The following is a 24,723-nucleotide window of genomic DNA, read 5'->3' as shown; positions in this document are numbered from 1 at the left end:
GAGTGAGTAAGAGAATGACAGCATAAAAATGAATACGCTATATTTACTAAAAATTGTGGCAACAGATTACAAGCAATATTATTGATTAAATTTAAAAAATTTGAATTGAGTATTAATCTAATTAATTCCTAAAAAGTTAACCATTAACAAGCAGTTAACAAGCAGAATCACTGAAGGAGAAAACCATATATTCACCTCTGGCTTGTCTGGTCCGAGTTCTTTTACAATTAGTTTTTCAGCTAATGTTCTTCTTTCGAAGGGATACAGGTGTAGAGATTTAACTGAATTTGGGGCTAGCTCAACTCCCACGACTACATTAATGCTACTCGACGTCGCCGGCGCTGCCATACTGCACTCGCACTCCTCTGAGGTAAATGTCCCGCGCAGGCGCAGAAGGTGCACTGCTCTAATCTTGGTACGACGGGCGATATTTTCAGAGCCCCGAAACCATAAAATTCGACGACGATGATTGGCAAAATATAAAAAAATTGCGTAGCAACAGGGGAACCATTGGCTTAAATTCCAGCACTGTAGGGCTGAGCGAACTGGAGCCCAGGGAAGACAGCCTATTGGCTACTACTACACCAACATGAAGTGAATGCAAATATCATTCTGGAGAGTTCTAAACACATTCTAAAGTAAAACCATTAATAGCATGTCATTAACCTGTTAACCCTCACCAGTGCGTCGGCGCACTGAAGCGTTTTTTTATTTAATTAGTTCAAAGTTACTATCAGATTAAATGTTATACTTTGACAAACTATACATCATTAAAAAGATATAAGACTCAAGTTTCAGTATTTGACCACTATTGTATTCTGAGAAACTTATAGTGACAGTTATGTCTTAATTTGTGTCAGGAGTTATGAAATGAAAAAATGCATCGACCCCTTTAATATGAATTATGAGCGTCAGCTGGTCCATTCATAAAAAAAAACTCCGTGCTGTTGTCATGACAGTGCTATACAAAACAACGTCCCTCAGGGCTTTTAGCTAAAAAATGTGCAGACTTGGAGAAATATTGATATATTCTCATAGATTCACATCATATTTCTATAGACAGGAATAATATTTATTGAATTTATACCCAAATGCGTCGATGTAATCATTATGAGCGCTTCTTACTGAGATGTGCTGTGTTTTCAATTCATACCAATAGGCCTTTATCGCATCACAATAGAACGCCGGAAGTAGCCGTCAAAAATAGCTGAAGCAGTGTACTGCGTCTTCCGGTTATTGCGTTCGACATGGCTGCCTGTATTCGCTGGACAACTTCGCTCTCGCATCTCCCAAAAGTTGGCCAAGACGATGTGGTGCGACTCGTAAATGAACACTCAAAGGTAAAATCATCCAAGTTGGAGAAAGGATACAAGTTCTTCTACGAAAATTTTGTCTTCAATTATAGAGGTAAGTTAAGTAGCTTGAATTCTGTTCTGTTGGCGAGTTATCGCTAGCTTGCTATGTTTAAAGCTATTCGTCAGCTTGTTAGGTTCAAATACAGAAAAAAAAACGTATCCTGTTTGAATAATTCGAACAATGTGACTGATTATTAATGCTTTCAAGTTTAATTTTTTTGCTTTCACTTGAGTATGTCAGTGTCAGTGGTCATTAACAGTTAAACTTTTGCCTGAGGAGCCCCAAAGGCTCTAGCTAACGTTAATGGCCCGATGTTTTGATGATCACTACGTTCCGAAATGCCGTTGCGGCAGTTTAAGAATCACAGCCTAAGGTTAAGTTGTATGTGGTTAAACATTGAATCCTTTTTCAGTATGATGTGTGACTATTCCCCCTTTTTAATGCAGTGTCAGATTTAGTGAGTGAGGAAGTGGTAGTGCAGGCGAGCTGCTACCGTTCTATGCGAAAGAATGAAGAGCCACATACACTTCAGGTTACATTGCTTGTCAGGAAGTTCAGGCCGGAATCATGCTCTAGTTCCTAACTTACTCGTCAACATGCGTTAGTGGCTTTCTGTAGTCTTTTGTTTATCAACAGGACATCATGTGGATAGTAGCCTAATCTTTCTGATCCTTGATGGATTTCATCAGATTTACAGTTTGGATCCAGACAGTGCTACAGTACCAAATTACCCCACACTTGTAATGTGTAGTGAATAGAGCATGGTTTCAGACCTATAAAGGTTCAGGTGCATTTGTTCAGTATGTTTTTGTTCCATATATCTGCTGTTGCAGATGTACCTTTTTTTTGTTCTGCTGTTGCCTTCATTTTGTTCAACCTAGTTTCACAATAATGTTCCTAGTGTCAGATAAATGCTAATTACTGTATAGGCTAAAATTTAGCCTAAACATCCAAACTTTCCCTCAAGTATATGTTCTCCATTTCTAGATTGTGCTGCATGCCGTTAGACCCGTGGAGTTAAATGAATGCTCCTGCTCGTGTGCTGCTGGAATGGCTTTATGCAACCATGTGGTTGCACTCCTGTTCCAAACAGCTCACTACAGCACCATGGGGCTGAAAACTGTGCCAACCCCACTGTCCTGCACCGGTGTGATTCAATCATGGCACCGTCCAAGGACACAGGTAAGTTTGTCTGATGCAAGTTGTGTCTTTAAAGTTTGTAAGTGCACACTGTTGGAATACTGATTCTGGTGTAGATGTTTCTGCACAGTGTATCCGTATCCTACACCTCATCCATATGAATTGTTCACATGGTTTGTCTGGGTCCCTCAGATATAGCCATACATGCTGTATACTCAATAATGATGTTTGAAATTCTAGAATTACTCACAACCCACACATCACATTTCAGTATACATTTGTTTCCTTCTATTTTGCAGAGCAGCGGTTGCCTGCATAGGATGTACACCTACAATATGACTTGTGTGCTGAATTAAACTGATACTCTCTAAGACTTGCAACTGCATTTAATTTCTTTTTGTGTTGATACAGGGGATTCGTCCCGAACCCACGGATGAGCTCGTGGTACGAAAGCCGAAGGCGCTAGGACGCAGTAGTGTCAAATCTACTCTGTATCGCGCTTATGCTGGTAAGTATTCATTTATTTACTTAAAGCCCTTTATCACGGCAGAATTGATTACCGGAAGTGCTCGTCGAAGCAGTGTATCGATTCTTCCGGTTATGTATTTTCAATGTGCTGTTGTTAACACCTAGTTGAATAAATGCCTCTGAAAATGTCCAGATTTTAAAATCATCCTGCGGATGCTAATTTTAAGAGACAGGAAAAGATATATTTTGATGATTACTGTGTACAGGACTTTTCAAACTGAAAGGAACTTGTAGGTTTTTAATCTAACATAAGCCATGGCTCTTAAACATGCGTGAAAATTTCACCACACGTTAGTGCTCGTCTAAATAGTGATCACGACACTGCAGTGTGTATGAGCATTGATGAATAAGATCAAAATTAACATTTTTATTTATTTGTATTAAATATTTCAGTGTCATTATTCTGTGTCATTTTTCATTTCACTGTATGTAATTCACACATTTATGCCAATTTTTCGCACTGTTAGTCTGTTAAAGGGATAGTTCACCCAAAGATGAAAATTCTGTCAGTAATTACTCACCCTCATGTTGTTCCAACCGCGTAAGACCTTCGTTCATCTTCGGAACACAAATTAAGATATTTTTGATGAAATCTGAGCCCTGTCTCACTCCTCCGTAGGCTGCTAGGTGGCCCAAACTTGCTCAATCTTAAGTATATCAAGCGACGAGAATACTTTTTGTGCGCAAAAACAAACAAAAATAACGACTTTATTCCACTATTCATTCATCTTAATTTGTCTTCCGAAGATGAACGAAGGTCTTACGCGGTTGGAACAACATGAGGGTGAGTAATTACTGACAGAATTTTCATTTTTGGGTGAACTATCCCTTTAAGATGAATTCAATTTGTAGCATCTTTACATTTCTTTAAGGCAGTTTAAGACATTCATTCATCTATTTTCATACTGCTCTTACGATAATAGACCATGGTTTTACTACAAATAAAATAAAAAATAAAACAACACGTTAATAGTTAAATCATGGTAACCAAAAATCAGCCATGGTTTTGCTAACCATATTGTAACCATGTTTATCAGTAAAAATTTGGTAAAATTCTGTTTAAAATGTAAATTCAACCGGTATGAAATATGATCAGTAAGAGAAAAATACTGTTAATGAGAAGATGAGCACTGGACTTTGTCAGGTTAGTTTGGAAATAAATGTATTTATTATTCAGAATTCACATTTGAAAGGGAACATATTTACAGGAGGAACATTTCAACTAGTTGAAGATATAATGTAAACATCCTCAGCATCGCGTCTAGGACAACTCGAGGTGTCGCACACCAGACGCGCACTTTCTCAGTTTATGGCCAGCAATATTGTTAAGCACATTATGGAATTAAGATAATGTCTGTACTATGTTATGGTTAAACCTGAATCCGATTATGCATTATTATTATTCCTGAAAGTCCGATAGCATCAGCAATTTTCAAATGAGAACATGCAGATAGTGCTTAAGTATATAAGATTAGCTACACTGTCACTTGTAAATCATTGGCAGTTATTAACTGATGAATGGTTTCTGTTACTTGTGTTTTTAGGACCCCTTCCTGACCCGATGGTGTTGTCAGTTGGAGCCCAACTACGCAACCATCAGCCACAACCTGGCATTTGTAAAATCTTATGCGGCCTCTCTGACCTGACTTTAGTGGACTCTAAATTTGGACTAGTCCCTCGAGGTTCAGTTCTTTCTTATCAGTGTACACCAGTAATACCCCGAGAAATCATTAAGCATCCAGAAGCCCCCTCATTCCCACAACTTCCATTAATTAGTGGCTACACATTAGAACGGCATCTACATTTTGTCCCCAATTGTCATCAGTTTTATCACATACAGAGTTTAGAACTAACCCATGAATGTGCAAGTATCATCGAAGAGAATACAAGGGGGCAGTCGGAGAATCCTTTGTGGAAGGAAGTCCGACAGCCCCGTCTAACTTCCAGTAGATTCGGCGAAGTTTGTAGCGTTAGAGGGGAGTCATCTAGTCAGGCTCTGGCAGCCAGGATCATAAAGGGGGTAAGGCAAACACCTGCCATGAAAAGGGGTATTGACCTTGAGCCAGAAGTTTTACAACAGTACAGTGACCTTTGCAATGTCAGTGTTGCTCCTTCTGGATTCGTTGTGAATCCTAATGCGCCTTACCTCGGTGCTAGCCCTGATGCCAAAGTGTATGATCCAACTGCAAATCCACCCTTTGGGTTAGCTGAAGTGAAATGCCCAAATGTTAACAGTATAACAGAGGTTAAACATGTGAAGTTTATTGGTGGTCAGGCCAAACTAAAAAAAAATCACAAGTATTTCTGGCAAGTGCAAGGCCAGTTAGCCATAACTGGTTTAAAATGGTGTGATTTCATTACATCCACACAAAGTGACCTCACAGTAGAGCGAATTTGGCGCAACGAGTCGCTGATCAGTGAAATGAAAGATAAACTTGATCTATTTTATTTTGCCACATATATGGAAACGTACCTGAAACTAAAGTAAACCTATACATCCCCCCCACCACACACAGACACATACAAACAAATGGGGTCTCTTTCTGATTTTATTTATGGAACGGACATACCTACTCTCTAATCATCACCACCACCACATGCATGTGCACACACACACACACACACACACACACACAAACAAATGTTCCCACACACGTGTACTTAATCCATTAACGAATTGTTTAAATTGTAAATTAAATTTATGTAAATATAAATGTAATATGAGTGTCTGATTTTTTTGTGTGTATACATGTTACGTTAGTGTACTAATTTTCACATAAATTATTTTTTTTATAATAAATGTATATATGTCATGCTATATATATAATATATATATATATAAATAATAAATGCTATGTCATGTTTTAATGCAATAAAATGTAAACCAAACAAATCTGAATCATTCATCTTATGCCTATGTTAAGGGTTTCACACTGGGACATCACCCTTCACATCCAGAGGGCCTTGGTAGTTGGACATTAAGCAACAAGTTGCCCATAGCTGATTGACGGACCCTGAAAGGGTCAAAGGAACGGTTGTGTCCCAGATATGATATTCCTTCACTCTTCTGATGGCTCTTTCCACCAGGATTCTTAGTCGGGCGATGTTCTGGGTTTTTTCTGTGTCCTCTTTGCTGAACCTGGTGCCTCTTTTGAAGGGGGGGGTTATGAGGGTTGCTCCAACATCAGACAGCATCTGGTCAATGACAAAGCCTTTATCAGCCATGCATGCATCTCCAGGCTCAAACAGGCTGAGGATCCCTGACTGGCGTGTAATTTCTCGATCTGATATTGAACCTGTGAAAAGCTTTGAGATGAAGGTGATAACACCACATGGGGCAATGCCAATTAGACCTTTGAAAGTATTGGTGTTCTTGTAGGAGGAGAATGTTTCTGACTGGAGGGTAAGTGATGATGGTGCCTCACATCTTATTTCTGTGCAGTCCAGAATAACACGCACGTTCGGGCAGTACTGTGCAAACTTTGGTGGCATTGTTGCTTGCACCTGTTCCCTTGTCATCCAGATTGGCACTGATCCCAAAACAATGAATAGATAGTTGGCCCATGTAATTATTATTCTACTTACCGTAGAGAGACTAATGCCAAATATGTCGGCAATCACCTTCTCCTTCATACCAACGGCAACTCTACAGCAGTAAAGAAACAGTTCATCCACAAGTGCCAGCCTCCGGTTCGGGCTTGGTTTCTCCAATGCCATGACATCGCTTGCCCTCTGAGCTCTGCTCCAGTAGACTAGCCTAGATGCTGAGGGGGCAACCGATTCCCAAAACGACCAAAACACCTTCTCTGACTGAAAACGGGTGTAAAACCGGAATTCCTCGTCAGTGGCACAGTATCTGTTGATGTTTAGTGTGCATGACAGGTCCCTCAGTTGTCTTTCTAAACTCCTGACCTTAGCCTCCAGTTGCCTGATGGTTTCGGCAGCAGCATCAGCATCTAGTCCACCTGCGGAGTCGCGGGTGTAATTGTGATCACTGGCAGGTTCTTGATCCTCCGCGACTGTAGGCTGTTCATCCGCGTTCTCTATAGCAGAGTCGCTATTCTGAAACTCTTCAACTAACGTTACTTCAAAACGCGCATTAACCCGATCGTAAACTGACTGGCGAAGCACACGAGTCTCCCCCCAGCTGTTCCACGAAAATCGGCTTGGCGTAGTACCGGATTTTAGTCTCCTCCGCCCACTTTTCGAGACGTAAATGCTCTCCTCGTCAAAGTGCAAGCTGCACACAAACGTACTTCCCCGACTTATATTGAACGAAGGACCTTCGTCCCTCCTTATCAATCTCACCCAAGCCTTGCGGAGATGTTCGTCCTTTGGGAAGTCATGGAAGCTAAGGTATGGCTGTCTTTGTTTTGATGTTGAACAACCCGGTACACTGCAATAGCACCGGCGAGAGGAGGCAGCCATAGTTTATCTGGTAACTAAGTAACCACCGGAAGTGCGAGTACACTGCTTGGCGATTTCGAACGTTGCGAAACCAGGAAATGCGATAAAGGCCTATAGCCTGAGGGCGCTATATGCACAAAAATACTCCATATATGGAACATGAAGAAGAGCCATAATCATGTGACCTTCAAGGACGTCACTGATAGCAGCTACACACAAAGCTAACACAGAGATCACTGTAATATGCAGATACAGACGTTTTGAAGACAATAAAAATTATTGCAATGATATTTGATTTGCCTGTGTTCTTCAAGCAATGCCAGGTATTTTTATAATAATAGATTATATTTATAATGTAATGCTAATCGATATAGACTTTATCATTGTACATAATTCTATAAATATATTTTCTGTCTGATTTTTTTTTTTATCTGAAGCCAAATTAGATCATAGAAGATTATTTAAAACACTCGAATTGCGTTATAAAGTACGTTTGTAGCACAAACATGGTTTTAATCTCATAAATGGTCGTGTATTGATGGTGTGCTAAGCTAACATGCTAGCTAGGCCCAAAATAAAGCAATTTGACATGATCTTGAAAAACATTTAACTAAATACAGAGTTTTAGACTTATCATTTTCAGATTTTAAATATAACATGGTCACACATATGGCTTTAGCTGCAGTGCATTTCTAGATCGCTACAGTGCCCACTTCAATTTTATTTTCATGAATATGTTTCATAAAAATAAATTTCTAATAACTTTACAAAACTTTGAAGCTATTTAAAAAATGTTTTTTCATTATGACAATTATTAATTCTACATTTACAATAAACTACCAGGTGTCAGCTTTCAAATGAGATCATACTTGTGCTTTTAGTGCAACTTGACATTCTACCAGAAACGTACATTATCTGTCCTTGAATTGTTACAGTGAATAAAAAAGTATTTCATCCAAAAATTTCTAAAACTGGCTCATAGTTGATTTCTGTGAGTTGTTCTGTAAAGGAATATGTCATTCATTAGGTTCTCAGATATTTTTTTCTTTATTAAAAACACTTTTGAAAATTACAAATCCTGTCCATGCCCTTGTCCTCAGCCAAATTGGAGCTACAGCTTTCATAGTTTTGTTATGCTACAAACTGTTATTTAAAAAAAAAAAACTCATCAATAACAAGTTTAAGCTGTTATCATTCACATCAACTGATCAAAAACATAAAATTATATATAAATTCTACAAATAAATTCTATTTTACAACTGTCCCCATGTTTTGGTCAGTCCTGTCACGTTTACATAAAACTCTACATAAAATGTGTGAAATACACCTTTAAGGGTATCACTCAGAGGAAGTGACATCATTTGACCCAGGTGAAGCTTACATTGATTAAGGCTGAATTGTTTCATTGAATTGTATGATTTTAAGCTTGTTTTTGTATGTTTTTTTTAGGAAGACGAGCTAAAGGGTCAGGCCCTGTCACGGTTAAACATTCCAGAAAATAATGAAAATGTTTTAAATCCAAAACATGTCTAAAAAGGTTATTGAAATTCCTTGCTTGCATGTTAACAGTTTTTATGCTAGCATGCTAGCAGGCTGAGTAATGGCAGTTTAAAATGGCCGACCGTCAGGCCCTGTCACATCAGGCCCTGTCACATTCCTGTGTGACACGGCCTTACAAATTAATGTTATTGTTCTTTTTTATTACATTTATTGCATATGTTATGTATTTAACGCATGCAATAGTAAAATGAAGGCCAAGGTGCTTGATTTTTATACAACTGTGGCCATGGAAGTGATTTAAACACCTAAATTCAATTATTTGGAGGGCTGTCCCAATACTTTTGGCAATATTATGTATGTCCTTGGCTGAATTTTACCATAGTCTAATATTACTTTAACATTAAAATTATAATAATAATTTAAAAAAGAAATGCCAATCAAAACTTAAATAAAGAACACAAAACATAACTTTTTCTGCATCATCAAAATCCATAAAGTCAGTCCTGTCACAGTACCGTCAGTCCTGTCACGCCATGGTCAGTCCTGTCACACAGGAAATTATGATAAAAGTGTACTATTTGAGGAAATATTAATTAATTAATCTCTTTAACTGTGTAGATGAAGGTGGGGGTATATATCCACTACTATGTTTTTATAAAAATCTCCTATGTAAAGGTAGTTATTTTACAACTATATGAGTGCCTGCGGGTATTCTGTGATTTTGTGTACTACAGTTGACCGAAAAGTTACTTATATTTCTTAAAGGAATTATAAAACCATGTTAGATACAATCAGGGACATGTGATCAATAAGAAAATGCTATCTGTATCAAAGAAATTCATTAGGAAACCATTCTAACATATACAAATTTGTCTGTGACAGGGCCTGACATTTTAGGGGTGAAATGCGTATAAAAATGTATTTTATTTAATCATAAAAACATGCTGAGATGGGATGATATGTGTTTCTCATAGTTTAACATGTCCTCCATATGTCTCAACGTTCAGATTTAAGAAAAATATATTTTTTTGCCCAAGATTTTTTAAAGTGGAAATGTACGTTTCTGGTAGAATGTCTAGGGTTCATGAACTGTATCTGTTTCAGTTTGGGTATGTCATTTCTGGGGATTTTTCAAAAGTGGCGTTGCAGCTTAACAGGTTAACACAGATTATTTTTCAAAATGAGAGATTATTAAAAACGTATTATTATTAAATAAAAAAATAAATAAAAATAAAAAACTGGCAGGGAGGTCGGCGCCCCAATGGGCGAGCCGCTGCTGCATAAAATAATATTATCATGTGAATTAGAGGTAGTTATAGGAAATCTATCTTGTGCATCGTCAGGGGTTTCATTAAAATCTCCAGCTATAAACAAATAAACATTACTAAAACGACTGTATACTTGTAAGCTTAGCTCCCACTTCTTGTTGCTGAACCCCCTCTCCTACAGGTGGCGGCCGATGACGTCACCGCTCGCTCGCGCCGCCTCTCTTCCCTCATTGAGAGTTTCAGCGTTGAGTCTTCTGAGGTGAGGAGAGCAGTTCACGGTATTTCTCATATTTACACAACCACCACACACACTTTATACAGTTTGATTAAGCGACAGGCTCATTTATTATTTTCATCGATCACAGCGATACTTTTCTGGCGTCTTCCTTCTGAAATAAACATTTAGTGCAGCAGCAGCGAGCATGAGGAGAATATGTTGAGTTCATTCAGACCTGAGCGATGTTGTGTTCGTTTGTGTGATTGTTTCGTCAAGTCAAAAGTCAAAGTTTAAGATCTGTGAAGGGAATTAATGTGAATCGATCTCAAGTGTCATACTGGAACAGAGACTGCTAATGCTTTACATTGAGCCTAAGATGAGCCACGCGAGACATTAAAGCAATACTAATAAATATGAATCCCGTTTTACTCTTGGAAGAATAGTGCTTGTGGTGCTCTTTATTTTGAAAGTTTTATGATCATTTTCAGTTTCTGCGCGCATATAATTTTTTTTTTTTTTTTTTTTTTTTTTAAAATGAACTAACTACTTACTAACTACTATAGTGATCCCATCAGTGTATAAGATCAAACTTAATGTGGACATATTAAGCTGCTGTAACTATTCTTTGTAGTGGTTGATGAAGATGAGTGTCATTAGTGATTGTTTTTTTGTTATTGTTTTTGTGTTATTGATGTTTTATCCATGTCATATTGTGAGAAATTACAATATTTTCTTTCAGTAGAGTAGTTTTACAGGCTTTTGTCATGTATCCTCACTCAAATAATGTGTTTCTAACAGCAAACACTCAGAATAAAGTGAGATGATCTGCTGATGATCCTGAATGGCTTGTTGAATGAGTGCTGATAGTCATCAATATTAACAGATCTGCTGAAAACACTCTTTATTTCATGACAATAGTTCCTGTTTTCACCTCATTTATTATGCTGATGTCTTCAGATCTCCTGTAAATTGACACTTAAAGCTCATTTCATTGGTGTCAGCAGACTGAGGGGATTTGTTGGCTATATGCTAGGGCTGCACGATATTGAAGAAAAATGCGATATGCAATAACTCATTAAATAATGCGACATGCGATACGAGAAAGCTTAAAGGGGTCATATAATGCCATTTTTGTACAAGCTAATATGATTCTTTAGGGTCTAAATTAAAAGTTTGTAATATACTTTAATTAAAAATTCTCATTAGTATTGTAAGAAAACACTAATTTTAGCTGGTCAAAAACAGCTCTGTTTTCAGCACGCCGTTTCAGTGCATGTGTCTTTAAATGATAATGAGCTATGCTCACCCCGCCCCTCTGTTCTGTGCGGACACCGTTTGTAACACAATAACCACGCGTTGTTCATTATAAACGTGGGATTATGAATTATATTGAGAACGTCGTACATAGAAAACATGCTGTAATGTACCCTGAGTGTAAACCTTAGATGCATTCATCGTGAAGCCTGCAGCAAGGTTTGCAAATTTCGCAAAGATTAATATAAATACTAATATAAAGGTTAATAAAACATTACACTCACATCTTCTGGAGGTTCAGCAGTAACACGTTGGTACCGATCCGTTTTTTCTCGTTTGTAAAGCTGTCTGGTGTGAAATGATTAGCAAACATGAAAGCACAGACGGGAATCCCCGTGAGGGAATCCCCGCGTCAATCCTTTGGGCATATTGCTTCAAAAACAAAACTCAGCCACTGCTTCTTCAACGGCTCGGATTTAGGAACATCCAAATGACTGCTGTGTTCCTTATTACATCTAAGAACAGAACACCACAATCGTGTAGACGCCATTCTACTCCAGCATATCAACAATGGCGGACTACTATGACGACGGCTGTCACAGCTTGCTCAGGGCGGGTCTTGTGTTGAAGCACGGCTGTCAATCACAATCGCGGGAGGGGCGTACGATCTTATGACGTCACAATATCGAACGGCTTGATTTCAGAGATGGTCAAACATATAAGGAGATTAAAACAAAACCACTGGATGGATTTTAATCATGATAGGATGGTTGTGTACAGGCACTGCCAACAGACATTTCAGTGCAATCAACTTGTAAAAGTGCATGTACCATTATATGACCCCTTTAAAGTGTGTAAAATTAAATTAAATGATGTATTATATAGCCTACATGCGCGTTTCACATTCTTTTTGTGACAAGAAAACATCCCTACAACTTCTGAGAGTGAGCATCAGTGTTTTACTGTCGCATAATAAGTGTTATTTTAACATCAGTGTAAACCTTGGGGTTTAGAGTTTTAGGTTATCCTACAGTAGGTTTATTTAACAACAGAATGATCAGAACAGAATATATCGTGATATACATTTGCGATATTTCGATAATCTCGATTTTTTGTGCAGCCCTACTATATGCATGTTTATTTATGTGTTTATGATTTTAACTGTTTTTCTTACCATTATTTATTCTTGGAAGAATTAAAATGATTTATAATTACTTTCTTTATTTCTAGATACCTGTATTTTGATAAAGAAGCAGAATATTGTTAGGATTAGCAATAAAAAATTGTAAAAATAAATAATGAAATAGCATCAGTTACTGTACGATGAATAGATAGACATAAATTCTTAGTGTAATTTATTATAAAAACAAACTCAATTGATATGTTTGATTTTGGCAGATCAGCTCCTCCCACGCTGGAATACTTCATAAGTGAAGCTCCTCCCACAGCAGTCACATCATCAGTGAAGCTCCTCCCACTGTAATTACATCATCAGCGAAGCTCCGCCCACTGCAATTCTCCAATAAATGCTGTAAATTCCCATCAGCTACAAGTGAAGACGAGCATCAGGAAGAGCTGAAATCTGCAAAGACTGAGTTTATTAAAGAGGACAGTGAGAACATGAGTGATCCAGAACCCTGCAGAATGAAACACACTGAAGATCCTGAAGAACAAAGAGGTTGGTGTTTATTCTTCATTCATTCATGATGCTGAAGAACATTCATGTTAGAAACATTCAAGCACTTCATCACATTTAGATAAACAGTTCAACTATGACATGGCACAGAATGTTCTGGGTTTTCTTCAACAAATTGTCAGTAATGGGAGGTTTGAGACCTTTTTATATTGATTTTCAACATCAGATCAAGCTAAATACTATTTTAACTGTTTTATTTTACATTTATTTTATATCTGGTTCCCAATTTGCAACAACATTACCAGAATTTTTGTATTTTCAACATAGTTTACAAAATATATATTTTTAAAGGGATACTTCACTTTAAAATGAAAATTCTGTCATCATTTACTCTTCCTCAAGTTGTTTCAAACCTGTATGAATTTCTTTCTTCTGCTGAACACATAGGAAGATATTTTGAAGAATTTCAGTAACCAAACAGTTAACTGGAACCACTGACTTCCATAGTACTTTTTTTTCCTACTATGGAAGTCAATGGTTCCAGTTAACTGTTTGGTTACTGACTTTCTTCAAAATATCTATCTTTCTGTGCAGCAGAAGAAAGAAATTCATACAGGTTTGAAACAACTTGAGGGTGAGTAAATGATGACAGCATTTTCATTTTAAAGTGAAGTATCCCTTTAAGAGTAATCAGTAAACACCAAGTTACTGATAAAGTTGTATTAGTCAAATATCATACAAGTTATTCATAGTTATAGAGATTCTTCTTACAGTAACTTTGGTAACAGGGTTGATGACAATGGATTAAGAAAAGGCTTGTTTGAGATGCGCCTTGCCTCGCCTGAAATGTAGTCGAGAGTAGGCGGCTGCAGTGAAAAAAGTGCGGTAAACAGGCAGGTGTAACAGTATCGTATTGAACGGAACCGTGAATTTTGTGAACCGTTACTCCCCTTCTTTCTACTATTAGGGTAGAGTGGGGGAAAACGCCCCCCTTAAGGAAAATGTGACATTACAGTGAAACAAAACATAAATGTGACTTGAATTGCCATCCCGGTTTTGAGTGACTATGGCAGGAGTTATTCACCAAATATTGAAATTGCTCAGCCTTCATAATTAATTAGCATTTTGACCGAAAATATTTTTGTACAAAGGGGGCGTTTTGCCCCAGCGGTGGGGTAAAATGCCCCCTTTCTTACAAACCAGTTTGCTTCATAGATCAACAGCAAAATTAACAGAAAATAGTTTTTAATCTCTAAAAGTAAAAGGCAAGTAATGTATAAACATATATATTTATTAATATTTATTTCAGCAATGTCCAAAATAGCCAAATTTAACTACCTTCCAACAGTGAGCTAACTGTGCTAGCAAGCTAGCTAGTTAATGTTCACTTGAGGTAATTTTTTTTATGTTTTGTTCAAATATTTTGATTTTACCACCTAGTTATACTGCATTAAGTGTAAAACAAAGGATTTGATAGACAGAAATATTTTATTATAGTAATTATGATAGAGACAAACTATGCTCCCAGGGGGGCGTTTTACCCCACAAGCTATGACTTTTTTAATTTTTTTTTAATTTTTTTAATATAATTATATTCCTTATAAATAACATATGATCTCAAACTACAGACTTCACTATTCATCTATCATACATCACTGCGATATCCTGCAGAACAATATTCTCTTAAACACGTGTTTACTAATATCTGAAAATTATAGCATTTACCATGTAATCCTCTTCTCTTCAAATATGTCGCTGGTGTCAGCTTCTCCATAGAGATTTGTATATCCCCGTTATCAACGTAGTGCATAGCAACAGTAAAAATGTATATTGACTACTTTTAGTGGTTGTTTTGGGAAAAACAGGTGGGGGGCGTTTTACCCCACTCTACCCTACATCAGGGCTCACTTTCATGTCCTTTCACTTTATATTTCTCTCTTGGAATTGTTTTGATGCACTGAAAATGAAATGTCTTTTTCTCTTTCATGTCAGACCCGATGGAGGAGAGAGAAGAACTGAGTGAAGTGAAGGAGGAGAGTGAAGAACTGAGTGAAGTGGAGGAGGAGAGTGAAGAACTGAGTGAAGTGAAGGAGGAGAGTGAAGAACTGAGTGAAGTGAAGGAGGAGAGTGAAGAACTGAGTGAAGTGAAGGAGGAGAGAGAAGAACTGAGTGAAGTGAAGGAGGAGAGTGAAGAACTGAGTGAAGTGAAGGAGGAGAGTGAAGAACTGATGGAAGTGAAGGAGGAGAGAGAAGAACTGAGTGAAGTGAAGGAGGAGAGTGAAGAACTGAGTGAAGTGAAGGAGGAGAGAGAAGAACTGAGTGAAGTGAAGGAGGAGAGAGAAGAACTGAGTGAAGTGAAGGAGAGTGAAGAACTGAGTGAAGTGAAGGAGGAGAGTGAAGAACTGAGTGAAGTGAAGGAGGAGAGAGAAGAACTGAGTGAAGTGAAGGAGGAGAGAGAAGAACTGAGTGAAGTGAAGGAGAGTGAAGAACTGAGTGAAGTGAAGGAGAAGAGTGAAGAACTGATGGAAGTGAAGGAGGAGAGAGAAGAACTGAGTGAAGTGAAGGAGGAGAGAGAAGAACTGAGTGAAGTGAAGGAGGAGAGTGAAGAACTGAGTGAAGTGAAGGAGGAGAGAGAAGAACTGAGTGAAGTGAAGGAGGAGAGAGAAGAACTGAGTGAAGTGAAGGAGGAGAGTGAAGAACTGAGTGAAGTGGAGGAGGAGAGTGAAGAACTGAGTGAAGTGACGGAGGAGAGAGAAGAACTGAGTGAAGTGAAGGAGGAGAGAGAAGAACTGAGTGAAGTGGAGGAGGAGAGAGAAGAACTGAGTGAAGTGAAGGAGGAGAGAGAAGAACTGAGTGAAGTGGAGGAGGAGAGAGAAGAACTGAGTGAAGTGAAGGAGGAGAGTGAAGAACTGAGTGAAGTGAAGGAGGAGAGTGAAGAACTGAGTGAAGTGAAGGAGGAGAGAGAAGAACTGAGTGAAGTGAAGGAGGAGAGAGAAGAACTGAGTGAAGTGAAGGAGGAGAGAGAAGAACTGAGTGAAGTGAAGGAGGAGAGTGAAGAACCGAGTGAAGTGAAGGAGGAGATTGAAGAACTGATGGAAGTGAAGGAGGAGAGTGAAGAACTGAGTGAAGTGAAGGAGGAGAGAGAAGAACTGAGTGAAGTGAAGGAGGAGAGTGAAGAACTGAGTGAAGTGAAGGAGGAGAGAGAAGAACTGAGTGAAGTGAAGGAGGAGAGAGAAGAACTGAGTGAAGTGAAGGAGGAGAGTGAAGAACTGAGTGAAGTGAAGGAGGAGAGTGAAGAACTGAGTGAAGTGAAGGAGGAACATCATGTCCAACCTGGAGAAAAACCTTTGAGTCGCTCAAAGACTAAAAATAAATTTTTAAAGAAAAGAAAAGACAAGAAATCTTTCACCTGCACTCAGTGTGGAAAGAGTCTCACAACCAAACGAATACTTGAGATTCACATGAGGATCCACACTGGAGAGAAACCGTTCTCATGTGATCAATGTGGAAAGAGATTCTCATGCAAACGATATCTTAAAGAACACATGATGATCCACACCGGAGAGAAGCCGTTCTCATGTGATCAATGTGGCAAAACATTTATTAGTGCATCAGACCTGAAGAGACACCTGGCAGTTCATACAAAGGAGAAGCCACATTCATGTTCTGTGTGTGGAAAGAGTTTTTCACTGCTGCAATATTTACATAAACATCAGAAAATTCACACTGGTGTGAGAGAGTACATGTGCTTTGAGTGTGAGAAGACTTTCACTACAGCGGACGGTTTAAAACTGCACCAGAGAATTCACACTGGAGAAAAACCTTACAAGTGTTCACACTGTGACAAGAGATTCAGTTTTTCATTATCTCTGAAAACACATGAGAGGATCCACACTGGAGAAAAACCTTACATGTGTTTACACTGTGACAAGAGATTCAGTTTGTCAGGACATCTGAAAACACATGAGAGGATCCACACTGGAGAAAAACCTTACATGTGTTTACACTGTGACAAGAGATTCAGTTTTTCATTATCTCTGAAAACACATGAGAGGATCCACACTGGAGAAAAACCTTACAAGTGTTCACACTGTGACAAGAGATTCAGTTTGTCAGGACATCTGAAAACACATGAGAGGATCCACACTGGAGAAAAACCTTACAAGTGTTCACACTGTGACAAGAGATTCAGTCAGTCATCATCTCTGAAAACACATGAGAGGATCCACACTGGAGAGAAGCCGCACACGTGTGATCAGTGTGGGAAGAGTTTCTCTATTAAAAGTCATCTGAAGCAACACATGAAGATCCATGCAGTGGAGAAACCACATATGCAGTATTTAGTTTGATCAAACTCTCCAGCTGTGTTCCTGTAACTCTTCTTCTCGTCTCTCTCTGCTGTGATCATGAAATACCACAGTATGATGATAATCAACAGAAGAAGACAAACCAGCCCGAGACTCACGGTTATTAAAACCATCACCACACATACATTGATTTTGGGATCATTCACTTAAAAAAAAAAACTCTCTGGTTTTATTTGGTTCAAAAAATCACAACTGAATCCACCCTTCTGGGCCCAGTTTTTCAAAAGTAATCCAGTGGGATTTCGTATCACGGATTGGATCAAATCTTGGAAATGGGTTTTTCAAAAGCAAAAGAGGGATTCTGAACTAAGATCAGATCATGTAATCTGATCTTAAATTTGATCTGGATCAAACCTGCCCTTTGGGTTTTTCAGAACTTTGAACTCGGTTTGGGATCTATTTGATCCAAAAAAAACAGGATTATCCTGATCCCATCAGAAGGTTGGATTCAGTTGTGATTTTTCGAACCAAATAAAACCAGAGATTTTATTTATTTTTTTAAGTGAATGATCCCAAAATCAATGTTTACTGATGATATATACATTTCTTCATATTTGAAGCATATATGAAGCATGCCACATCTAATGAGATATGGTAAAACAAAACAAAAATCTACAATTTAACATTATAACAAAATAAGGAAAGTAAAATGTTTCTGTTTATTACAGTGTTTCTGTGTCTTAAAATTTAAATAAACAATGGTTATTTGTGGCCACCAGTATTTTGCCAACTGTTGTTCTTTGCTAAGCCAGTAGACTAACACTGTTGGTCCAATCCAAGGTTCCTTTAAAAAACTGGCATAAAAGTAAAATGGATCAGGTGATCCTGGATATCAAAACATGGGATTTCCAAATCCGGATCAATTTGATCCAGATTAAATTTTTTGAAAAACTGGGCCCAGGCACTAAAGCGATTACCCATAAAACATGCTTTGAACCAATCGGATTGCTTGGGTCCTAAGCCCGGACTCAACACACCAAAGTGACCGGATAATTCACCACACCTGCAAAATCCATACACTGAATAGTAGGCTAATAATGAAAACCGTGACATTTCAAACCACAGACGTATTACTTGCTATTTATATCACCCATTTCGATTCAGTTTGACAGTTACTTTTTTTTAATTCAAAGATTGTGGTAAAAACTTACATATATCTGGCGCTCTGCAACTGAGATGAAACTGAGGTAAAAAACAAAAAACAAATCCAGTTTGGTCTGTTTGGTGAACGAGCAGCTTTTACTCAACTTGACTGAAGCTTGAACACAAGGAAGTAAAAAAAAAATCTGCGAATCTTCTATGTGCAAAAACACTCTGACTCGAAATGGATAATATAATTCTAAAACGAACTAAAAACTTGCATCTACTTTCACAATATAAAATGTCACCCTTTGCTCTGTATCACTCCTTCTGAAGACACATAAGGTCCAACATGGAAAATCATCCGGTTTCCGCGGGCTTTTCTCGAAAATTCTCAGAGAAAAAAAAATTATTCACCGAATCATCTTGAGAGGTTCATTTTCATGAATCGCTCAAATCCACCCGTGATGGATTGAATTTTTAGTGGAATTTAATTAATCTATGCTCATAATTGTAATTAACAGTAATGTTTTTAATGTAAACACTAAAATAAAATTGAAGTTTAGGTTTTAATGCAGTCTACCAGACAGCAAGATATATAGATAAATTAAGTTTAGTTTACTAAGTTTAGTTTACAAAGTAAATTTACTTCTATTAAAGCATTAGAGTATAACTGAAGTAAAACCAGCAGAAAATTTAGTGCAGTTGTTTCAACTTACATTTATAAGTTAAAATAACAATTATACTTGTTAATTCAACAGAAAATCTAGTGCAGGTGTTTAAACATACATTTTTTAGTTAAAATAACTATTTAAGTTGTTCATTCAACTTTCAGTCTAGTTGAGGACAATCTAGTTATCTCTACTCACAAAAATAAGTTGAAATAACTAAATTGCAAAAATATTTTTTACAGTGTGTACTGGTTGGATGCTGCAAATAAAAATATTGCAGTGCTGAAAAATACATTTGTGCATTTCTACTTTAGATTTTTACTTTTACCATAAAAAACTATTTAGTCTGATTCAACATTTCACTTTTAAATGCATGATATCTCTTGAAATGCAACAACCTGTCACACGTTTAAAAATAATAATCTTCTCTGCAAACAAAGGGAATCGTAATACAGGTATTTAAAAATATAATGCTCTATAGATTGTTAGATCCACGGAGCTGATCATATGCGACATTAAAACTCCTTGACTGAAGAAGTGGGAAAAGCTGTTGGCTGTTGTGTGACAGTAATTTCACCTATTACACAACATGTATGTATCACGAGATTAAACCGTTATTCACTTGTCAGCTACTTATTGATGCTTTTCTGTTCTATCTTGAATAACGTGGCGCTTCAATAACGCATTGTTTCCCATAATAGAGATGTAAAGCGCTGTTTCTCTGGCTTTTTCCAAGGCTCATAAAAATTGTGGCTTGACTTGATAGTAAAGCTGAATCTGCGTGGCCCTGATTGGCTGCGGTGGTGTCCCGTACGCGCGTGCGTTGGTGGCAGATGACGTCACCGCTCGCTCGCGCCGTGTCTTCCGTCATTGAGTTTCAGCGCCGTCGAGTCTTCTGAGGTGAGGAGAGCAGTTCACGGTAATTCTTATATTTACACAACCATCACCAGTGTTGGGGAAGTTACTTTTAAAAAGTAGTGTTTGCTCGTTACTCGTTACTTTTTAAAAAAGTAATCCGTTACTTTACTTAGTTACCCCGTTTGGAAAGTAACTTTTTACGTTACTCGTTACTTTTACGTTACTTTTATGTTGCTTGACTTTGGGCAGAACCCAATATCTGTTCCTAAATATGTAGACATAAAGTTATAATGGAGGACATAACAGGTAATTATTTTGTGCTCTTTATTATAAAAAATAGTATCAATTTCAAAAGAAAAAAAGTCCTTCTCATTGGCGCTGCTGTGTGCGGCAACTTTTATTCTCAGCCGGCTCTGCATCATGCGGTAGAGTGCGACACTCCGCGATGAGCCGCGTGCTCGCGCCACTTCTCTCCGCTCCGCTTCCCCTATCCACCGAACTTTAAATTTCGGCAACAGCCAATAAAGCTTCCCTGCTCTCTAACACCGGTGCGAATCGCGTCTTGATAACATATAGGACAAAATGATATAGAAGACATAAGCTTAGTTTTCAGACATACGACTCACTCTATCAAGGGAGTAGAAAAAAAAGAGATTTTGAGAGAAAAAAAATATATTTTGTTTAAAAGTACACATATTCAAGCTTTCTATATATTTCTCAGGTCTGTGAGACAAGTAGCTTATGAGTTTCGGTTCATTTACAGTATGGAGAGGAGCTCCAGTTCACGCGCTGGTGCCGTCATGATTATTTTGCATGCCATATTTACTTATTTATTAAATTCAGGCAATTAATTGGTTGGTAAAACATTGATTAAAATTAAGAAATGTCTTTCTACAAAAGCAAACTTAATAAAGTCTTTCTACAAAAACAAACTTAATAAAGTGGTCTAAATCATGTCTGCCCACTCCATTTATCTCCCGATATATTGCACAAAATTATGATCTTACTCACGCTTTTCACTTTTCATATAATCAACATAGATTAAATTATTTATTTATTTATTTATTTAATTTAAACATAAATATGAAACTAAATAGTTTTCTTTAATTTACTTCTTATTAAAATCAGCCAATTGGTTGATAAAACATTGATTAAAATTAAGATACAATTAATACAAAACGAAATTCATTTTAAATACAGGTTTTCTACAAAAACAAACTTAATAAAGTGGTCAAAATCATGTCTCCACACGCAATTTTTTTATTTAATTTAATTTAAACATAAATGAAACTAAAGGCCATTGCACACCGAGTCCGAAATTTTCGTATGCGTTTTTTCATGTTCGTCAGCCTTAAAATTCGTCACGCACAGAAACCTTGCACACTGAGTCCGATGCGTATTTATTAAACCTTTGCTGAAAAAAAAAAAACGCAAAAAATACAAAATGTATTCGTCAAGGGTAGCAGTGGGGATGATTTTGTTGCCCTCTTTCTTCTTAAAAAGAGAAAAAGAAAGAGGAAATATTGGGTCCACCCAATACTGAGATTGCGCCGAGAGGAAGGAGAGTTTCACCTCCTTATCAAGGAGTTGCGAAATTATCCCGAGCGATTCAAAATTTACCTCAGAATGTCAGTGGAACAGTTTGATGCTTTGCTAGCGATACTGGAGCCACATATTAAAAACAAGACCACCAATTTCCGTGAACCAATCGATCCTGAACAGAGACTGGCAGTATGTCTAAGGTATGGGCACACACACACACACACACACACACACACACACACACACACACACACGCAAGCGGGCGGCGGAAGCGCTGGGCAGACAGAACAGCTGTATACAGGTTATATTTTATACCCAAATAATACATGATTAGTGATCGAATTGGCTGCTAAATCCATTGTGGATTTTGTCGTTCGCTTTTAGTTGTACGGTGGCTCTGAATTGTGAAAAAACCTCTCAAAATACTGGCTGTGGATGCGAAAAACGCAGAAAATCGAACCCGATCCGAATTTTTTTATTACGGACGAAAGTTTCGTAGACAGTGTGCAAGCGTGATTGACATAACGGTTTTTTTAACGTGCGAACATTTCGGATGCGAATTTCGGACTCAGTGTGCAATGGCCTTAAATCGTTTTCTTCAGTTCTCAACCATTCTCTTCTCTCAAGCGCGCAGCTGAGGCAGTGTCGCTGTCAAATATATCCATGGGAAAAGTAACGTTGCGGCGAATTGAAAAAGGAACTACGTTTCGTTACCAAATTTTTTGTAGTAACGCGTTACACTACTTTTTACCCAAAAAAGTAGTTACGTTACTGTAACGCGTTACTTTGTAACGCGTTACACACAACACTGACCATCACACACACTTTATGCAGTTTGATTAAGCGACAGGCTCATTTCTGTATTGTTTTCATCGATCGCAGTGATACTTTTGCGTCTTTTCTGGCGTCTTCCTTCTGAAATAAACATTTAGTGCAGCAGCAGCGAGCATGAGGAGAATATGTTGAGTTCATTAAGACCTGAGCGATTTTGTGTTCGTTTGTGTTATTGCTTTACATCATTTTACTTTACTTTTACATACTTTACAGCATAATGAGCAACTTGAGACATTAAATCAATAGCCTACTTATAAATATGAATAGCATTTGACTCTTGGAACAATAGTGCTCTTTGGTGCTCTTTATTTTCAAAAGTTTTATGATAATTTTCAGTTTCTGCGCATATAAAATGTTATTATAATGATCTAACTTATAGTGATTAATGAATCATAAGATCAAACTATATTTTAGATTAGATTTTAGATTAATTTGGACATATTATGCTGCTGTAGTTATTTATCTGTAGTAAGGTGGGGCGATATGGCTGAAAACTGTATCACGATATAAGTGTTTCATATCGGTCGATATCGATATTATTTATGACCTATTTAAAGGACCAGGAGAGAAATATATTACATTTAAAAATATATATTTTAAACTTAACCTTCCTCTTATTATAATCCCCTCAGTTATAAAGGCAGAAATGTCAACACAACCATGGAAAACACTCAAATAATTATAATGTAAACAAAAGTCTAAAATCACAATGAACACTTAACAATTATCTCTTAACATTAAAGGGATAGTTCACTTTGAAATAAAATTTTGGTATGTTTTATGCCTCGTTTCCACTGAGCGGTACGGTACGGAACGGTACGCATTTATTTGCGTTTCCACTATCAAAAGTTGTGAATGGTACCAAAATGCCGAACCGTACCGTACCACTTTTTAGGTACCCTTCCATTGGGGTACCTAGCACAGTGGAACGGTACTAAAAGGTGGAGCTAGACTCACTGCAGGACGTTGATTGGTTGACAGAGAATCGTCACTTGCGCGTGCTACAAGAGGAATGACAACATAAGAAGCGCCATTTTTTAATATACAGTTTAATATAATACTACTGTTACTGTATCACGAAATGTAATTTTAAGAGTTTTTCAGGCGAGAATGTAGTTGTTTAAAGCTCAAATCTGTGGTTTATTTATAAAGATGATTTTTTTTCCCCCCCGGTTGTGAGATCCATGCGGTCAGCGGGCGCTTCCCGGCTGGATGAGCCTTTCCTCGGCGTTCGTCGCGGACTCCGACGGTAGTGGTTAAACATAAGATATAATTCGTTTTGTGTAGACCTAACGGGCGATCTTTGGTCTCGTGAATATATAATGAGTTCCCTGTCAATCGTTTTGGCTGAGGGCTAAGTTTAGTTTTATATTAACGTTATTTGTGTTTAACTACTTGTAATGTTAGACTAGAGCGCTGCATTTGGATATTTGACTGAATTGTTTGCTTTATTTCTTATTGTATAGCTTCTTGTACTTTACTTAAACTTTTATATAGGCTATTATTGATAAAACTGAAATTTTACAAAAAGAAATATGGTTTCTTGTCATTTTTTATTACAAGATTATCACTGATGTTTATTGCAACATTTGTACAAATGCATATATTACCTGGAATATGTTTATTTTATTTATTTTTTTAAACGAAAAGAGGTAACGTTAGGGTTGTGTTTTAAATTTCGTTTCGTTATAAATAGAATAACTATAACGTGCAGTGAATAACGTTGCGCATGAACCACATTTGTGTCCCTATAATGTTTAATTTATTTAAATGAAAACGAAAAGAGGCAGAGTGGTGTTTTATAACATATTTCGTTTTATTGTTGCTTAAAATGTACATACAGAGTAACCGAGATAACCGGTGTATCAGCGACGCTTTTAAGAACGCGCTGTACCATTTGCATGTAGGAGTCGCACATGGCAAGTACAAACTTTGCGTACTTGATATTGAGAAAAGCCTAATGTCGGCGCTTGTCTTCTTGTGACAAACATGTCGAGGAGCAAGAATAAGATCTGCTGCATGTCATCCATTGTAGTTTATATGTTCTTCTTCGCGCGAAAATGAC

At 37.5% G+C, this 24,723-nt stretch overlaps 2 protein-coding genes and 1 long non-coding RNA gene across 9 annotated transcripts; 2 read left to right on the top strand and 1 right to left on the bottom strand.

The window, feature by feature from the left end:
• Positions 1 to 240: 240 nt before the first annotated feature.
• Positions 241 to 10,193, bottom strand: LOC309494501. Its single transcript, XR_014204332.1, has 2 exons — positions 10,095 to 10,193; positions 241 to 666 (listed from the first exon to the last, which is right to left on the bottom strand). It is a non-coding gene; the product is annotated as an uncharacterized lncRNA (long non-coding RNA).
• On the top strand, positions 1,203 to 6,172 carry LOC309494441 (uncharacterized protein). Of its 2 annotated transcripts, none has more exons than XM_082163801.1 (4): positions 1,203 to 1,407; positions 2,344 to 2,538; positions 2,908 to 3,004; positions 4,569 to 6,172. In XM_082163801.1, the coding sequence occupies exons 2-4, from the start codon at positions 2,407 to 2,409 to the stop codon at positions 5,510 to 5,512; spliced, it is 1,173 nt and encodes a 390-aa protein (XP_082019927.1). In that variant the 5' UTR covers positions 1,203 to 1,407; positions 2,344 to 2,406; the 3' UTR covers positions 5,513 to 6,172. The 2 variants fall into 2 exon arrangements, with proteins under 2 accessions (XP_082019927.1, XP_082019926.1); XM_082163800.1 differs by having other exon boundaries at positions 1,212 to 1,340.
• A 2,878-nt stretch (positions 10,194 to 13,071) lies between the features above and the next one.
• LOC309494253 (uncharacterized protein) lies at positions 13,072 to 19,131 on the top strand. Of its 6 annotated transcripts, none has more exons than XM_082163522.1 (2): positions 13,072 to 13,348; positions 15,560 to 19,131. In XM_082163522.1, the coding sequence occupies exons 1-2, from the start codon at positions 13,291 to 13,293 to the stop codon at positions 17,653 to 17,655; spliced, it is 2,154 nt and encodes a 717-aa protein (XP_082019648.1). In that variant the 5' UTR covers positions 13,072 to 13,290; the 3' UTR covers positions 17,656 to 19,131. The 6 variants fall into 6 exon arrangements, with proteins under 6 accessions (XP_082019648.1, XP_082019647.1, XP_082019644.1 ...); XM_082163521.1 differs by having other exon boundaries at positions 15,530 to 19,131; XM_082163518.1 differs by having other exon boundaries at positions 15,380 to 19,131.
• Positions 19,132 to 24,723: the final 5,592 nt, after the last annotated feature.

This window comes from Leuciscus leuciscus (genome assembly GCF_965113295.1).
Source record: "Leuciscus leuciscus genome assembly, chromosome: 1".
NCBI classification, from domain to species: Eukaryota; Metazoa; Chordata; class Actinopteri; order Cypriniformes; family Leuciscidae; genus Leuciscus; species Leuciscus leuciscus.
This window is presented reverse-complemented; position numbering and strand designations above follow the sequence as displayed.

Coding starts and splice junctions, on each gene's coding strand:
- LOC309494253 (XM_082163517.1), top strand. CDS start 15,292: ATGTCAGACCCGATGGAGGAGAGAGAAGAACTGAGTGAAGTGAAGGAG.
- LOC309494441 (XM_082163800.1), top strand. CDS start 1,248: ATGGCTGCCTGTATTCGCTGGACAACTTCGCTCTCGCATCTCCCAAAA. Junction 2,539..2,907: donor GGCACCGTCCAAGGACACAG/GTAAGTTTGTCT, acceptor GTGTTGATACAG/GGGATTCGTCCCGAACCCAC. Junction 3,005..4,568: donor TCTGTATCGCGCTTATGCTG/GTAAGTATTCAT, acceptor TTGTGTTTTTAG/GACCCCTTCCTGACCCGATG.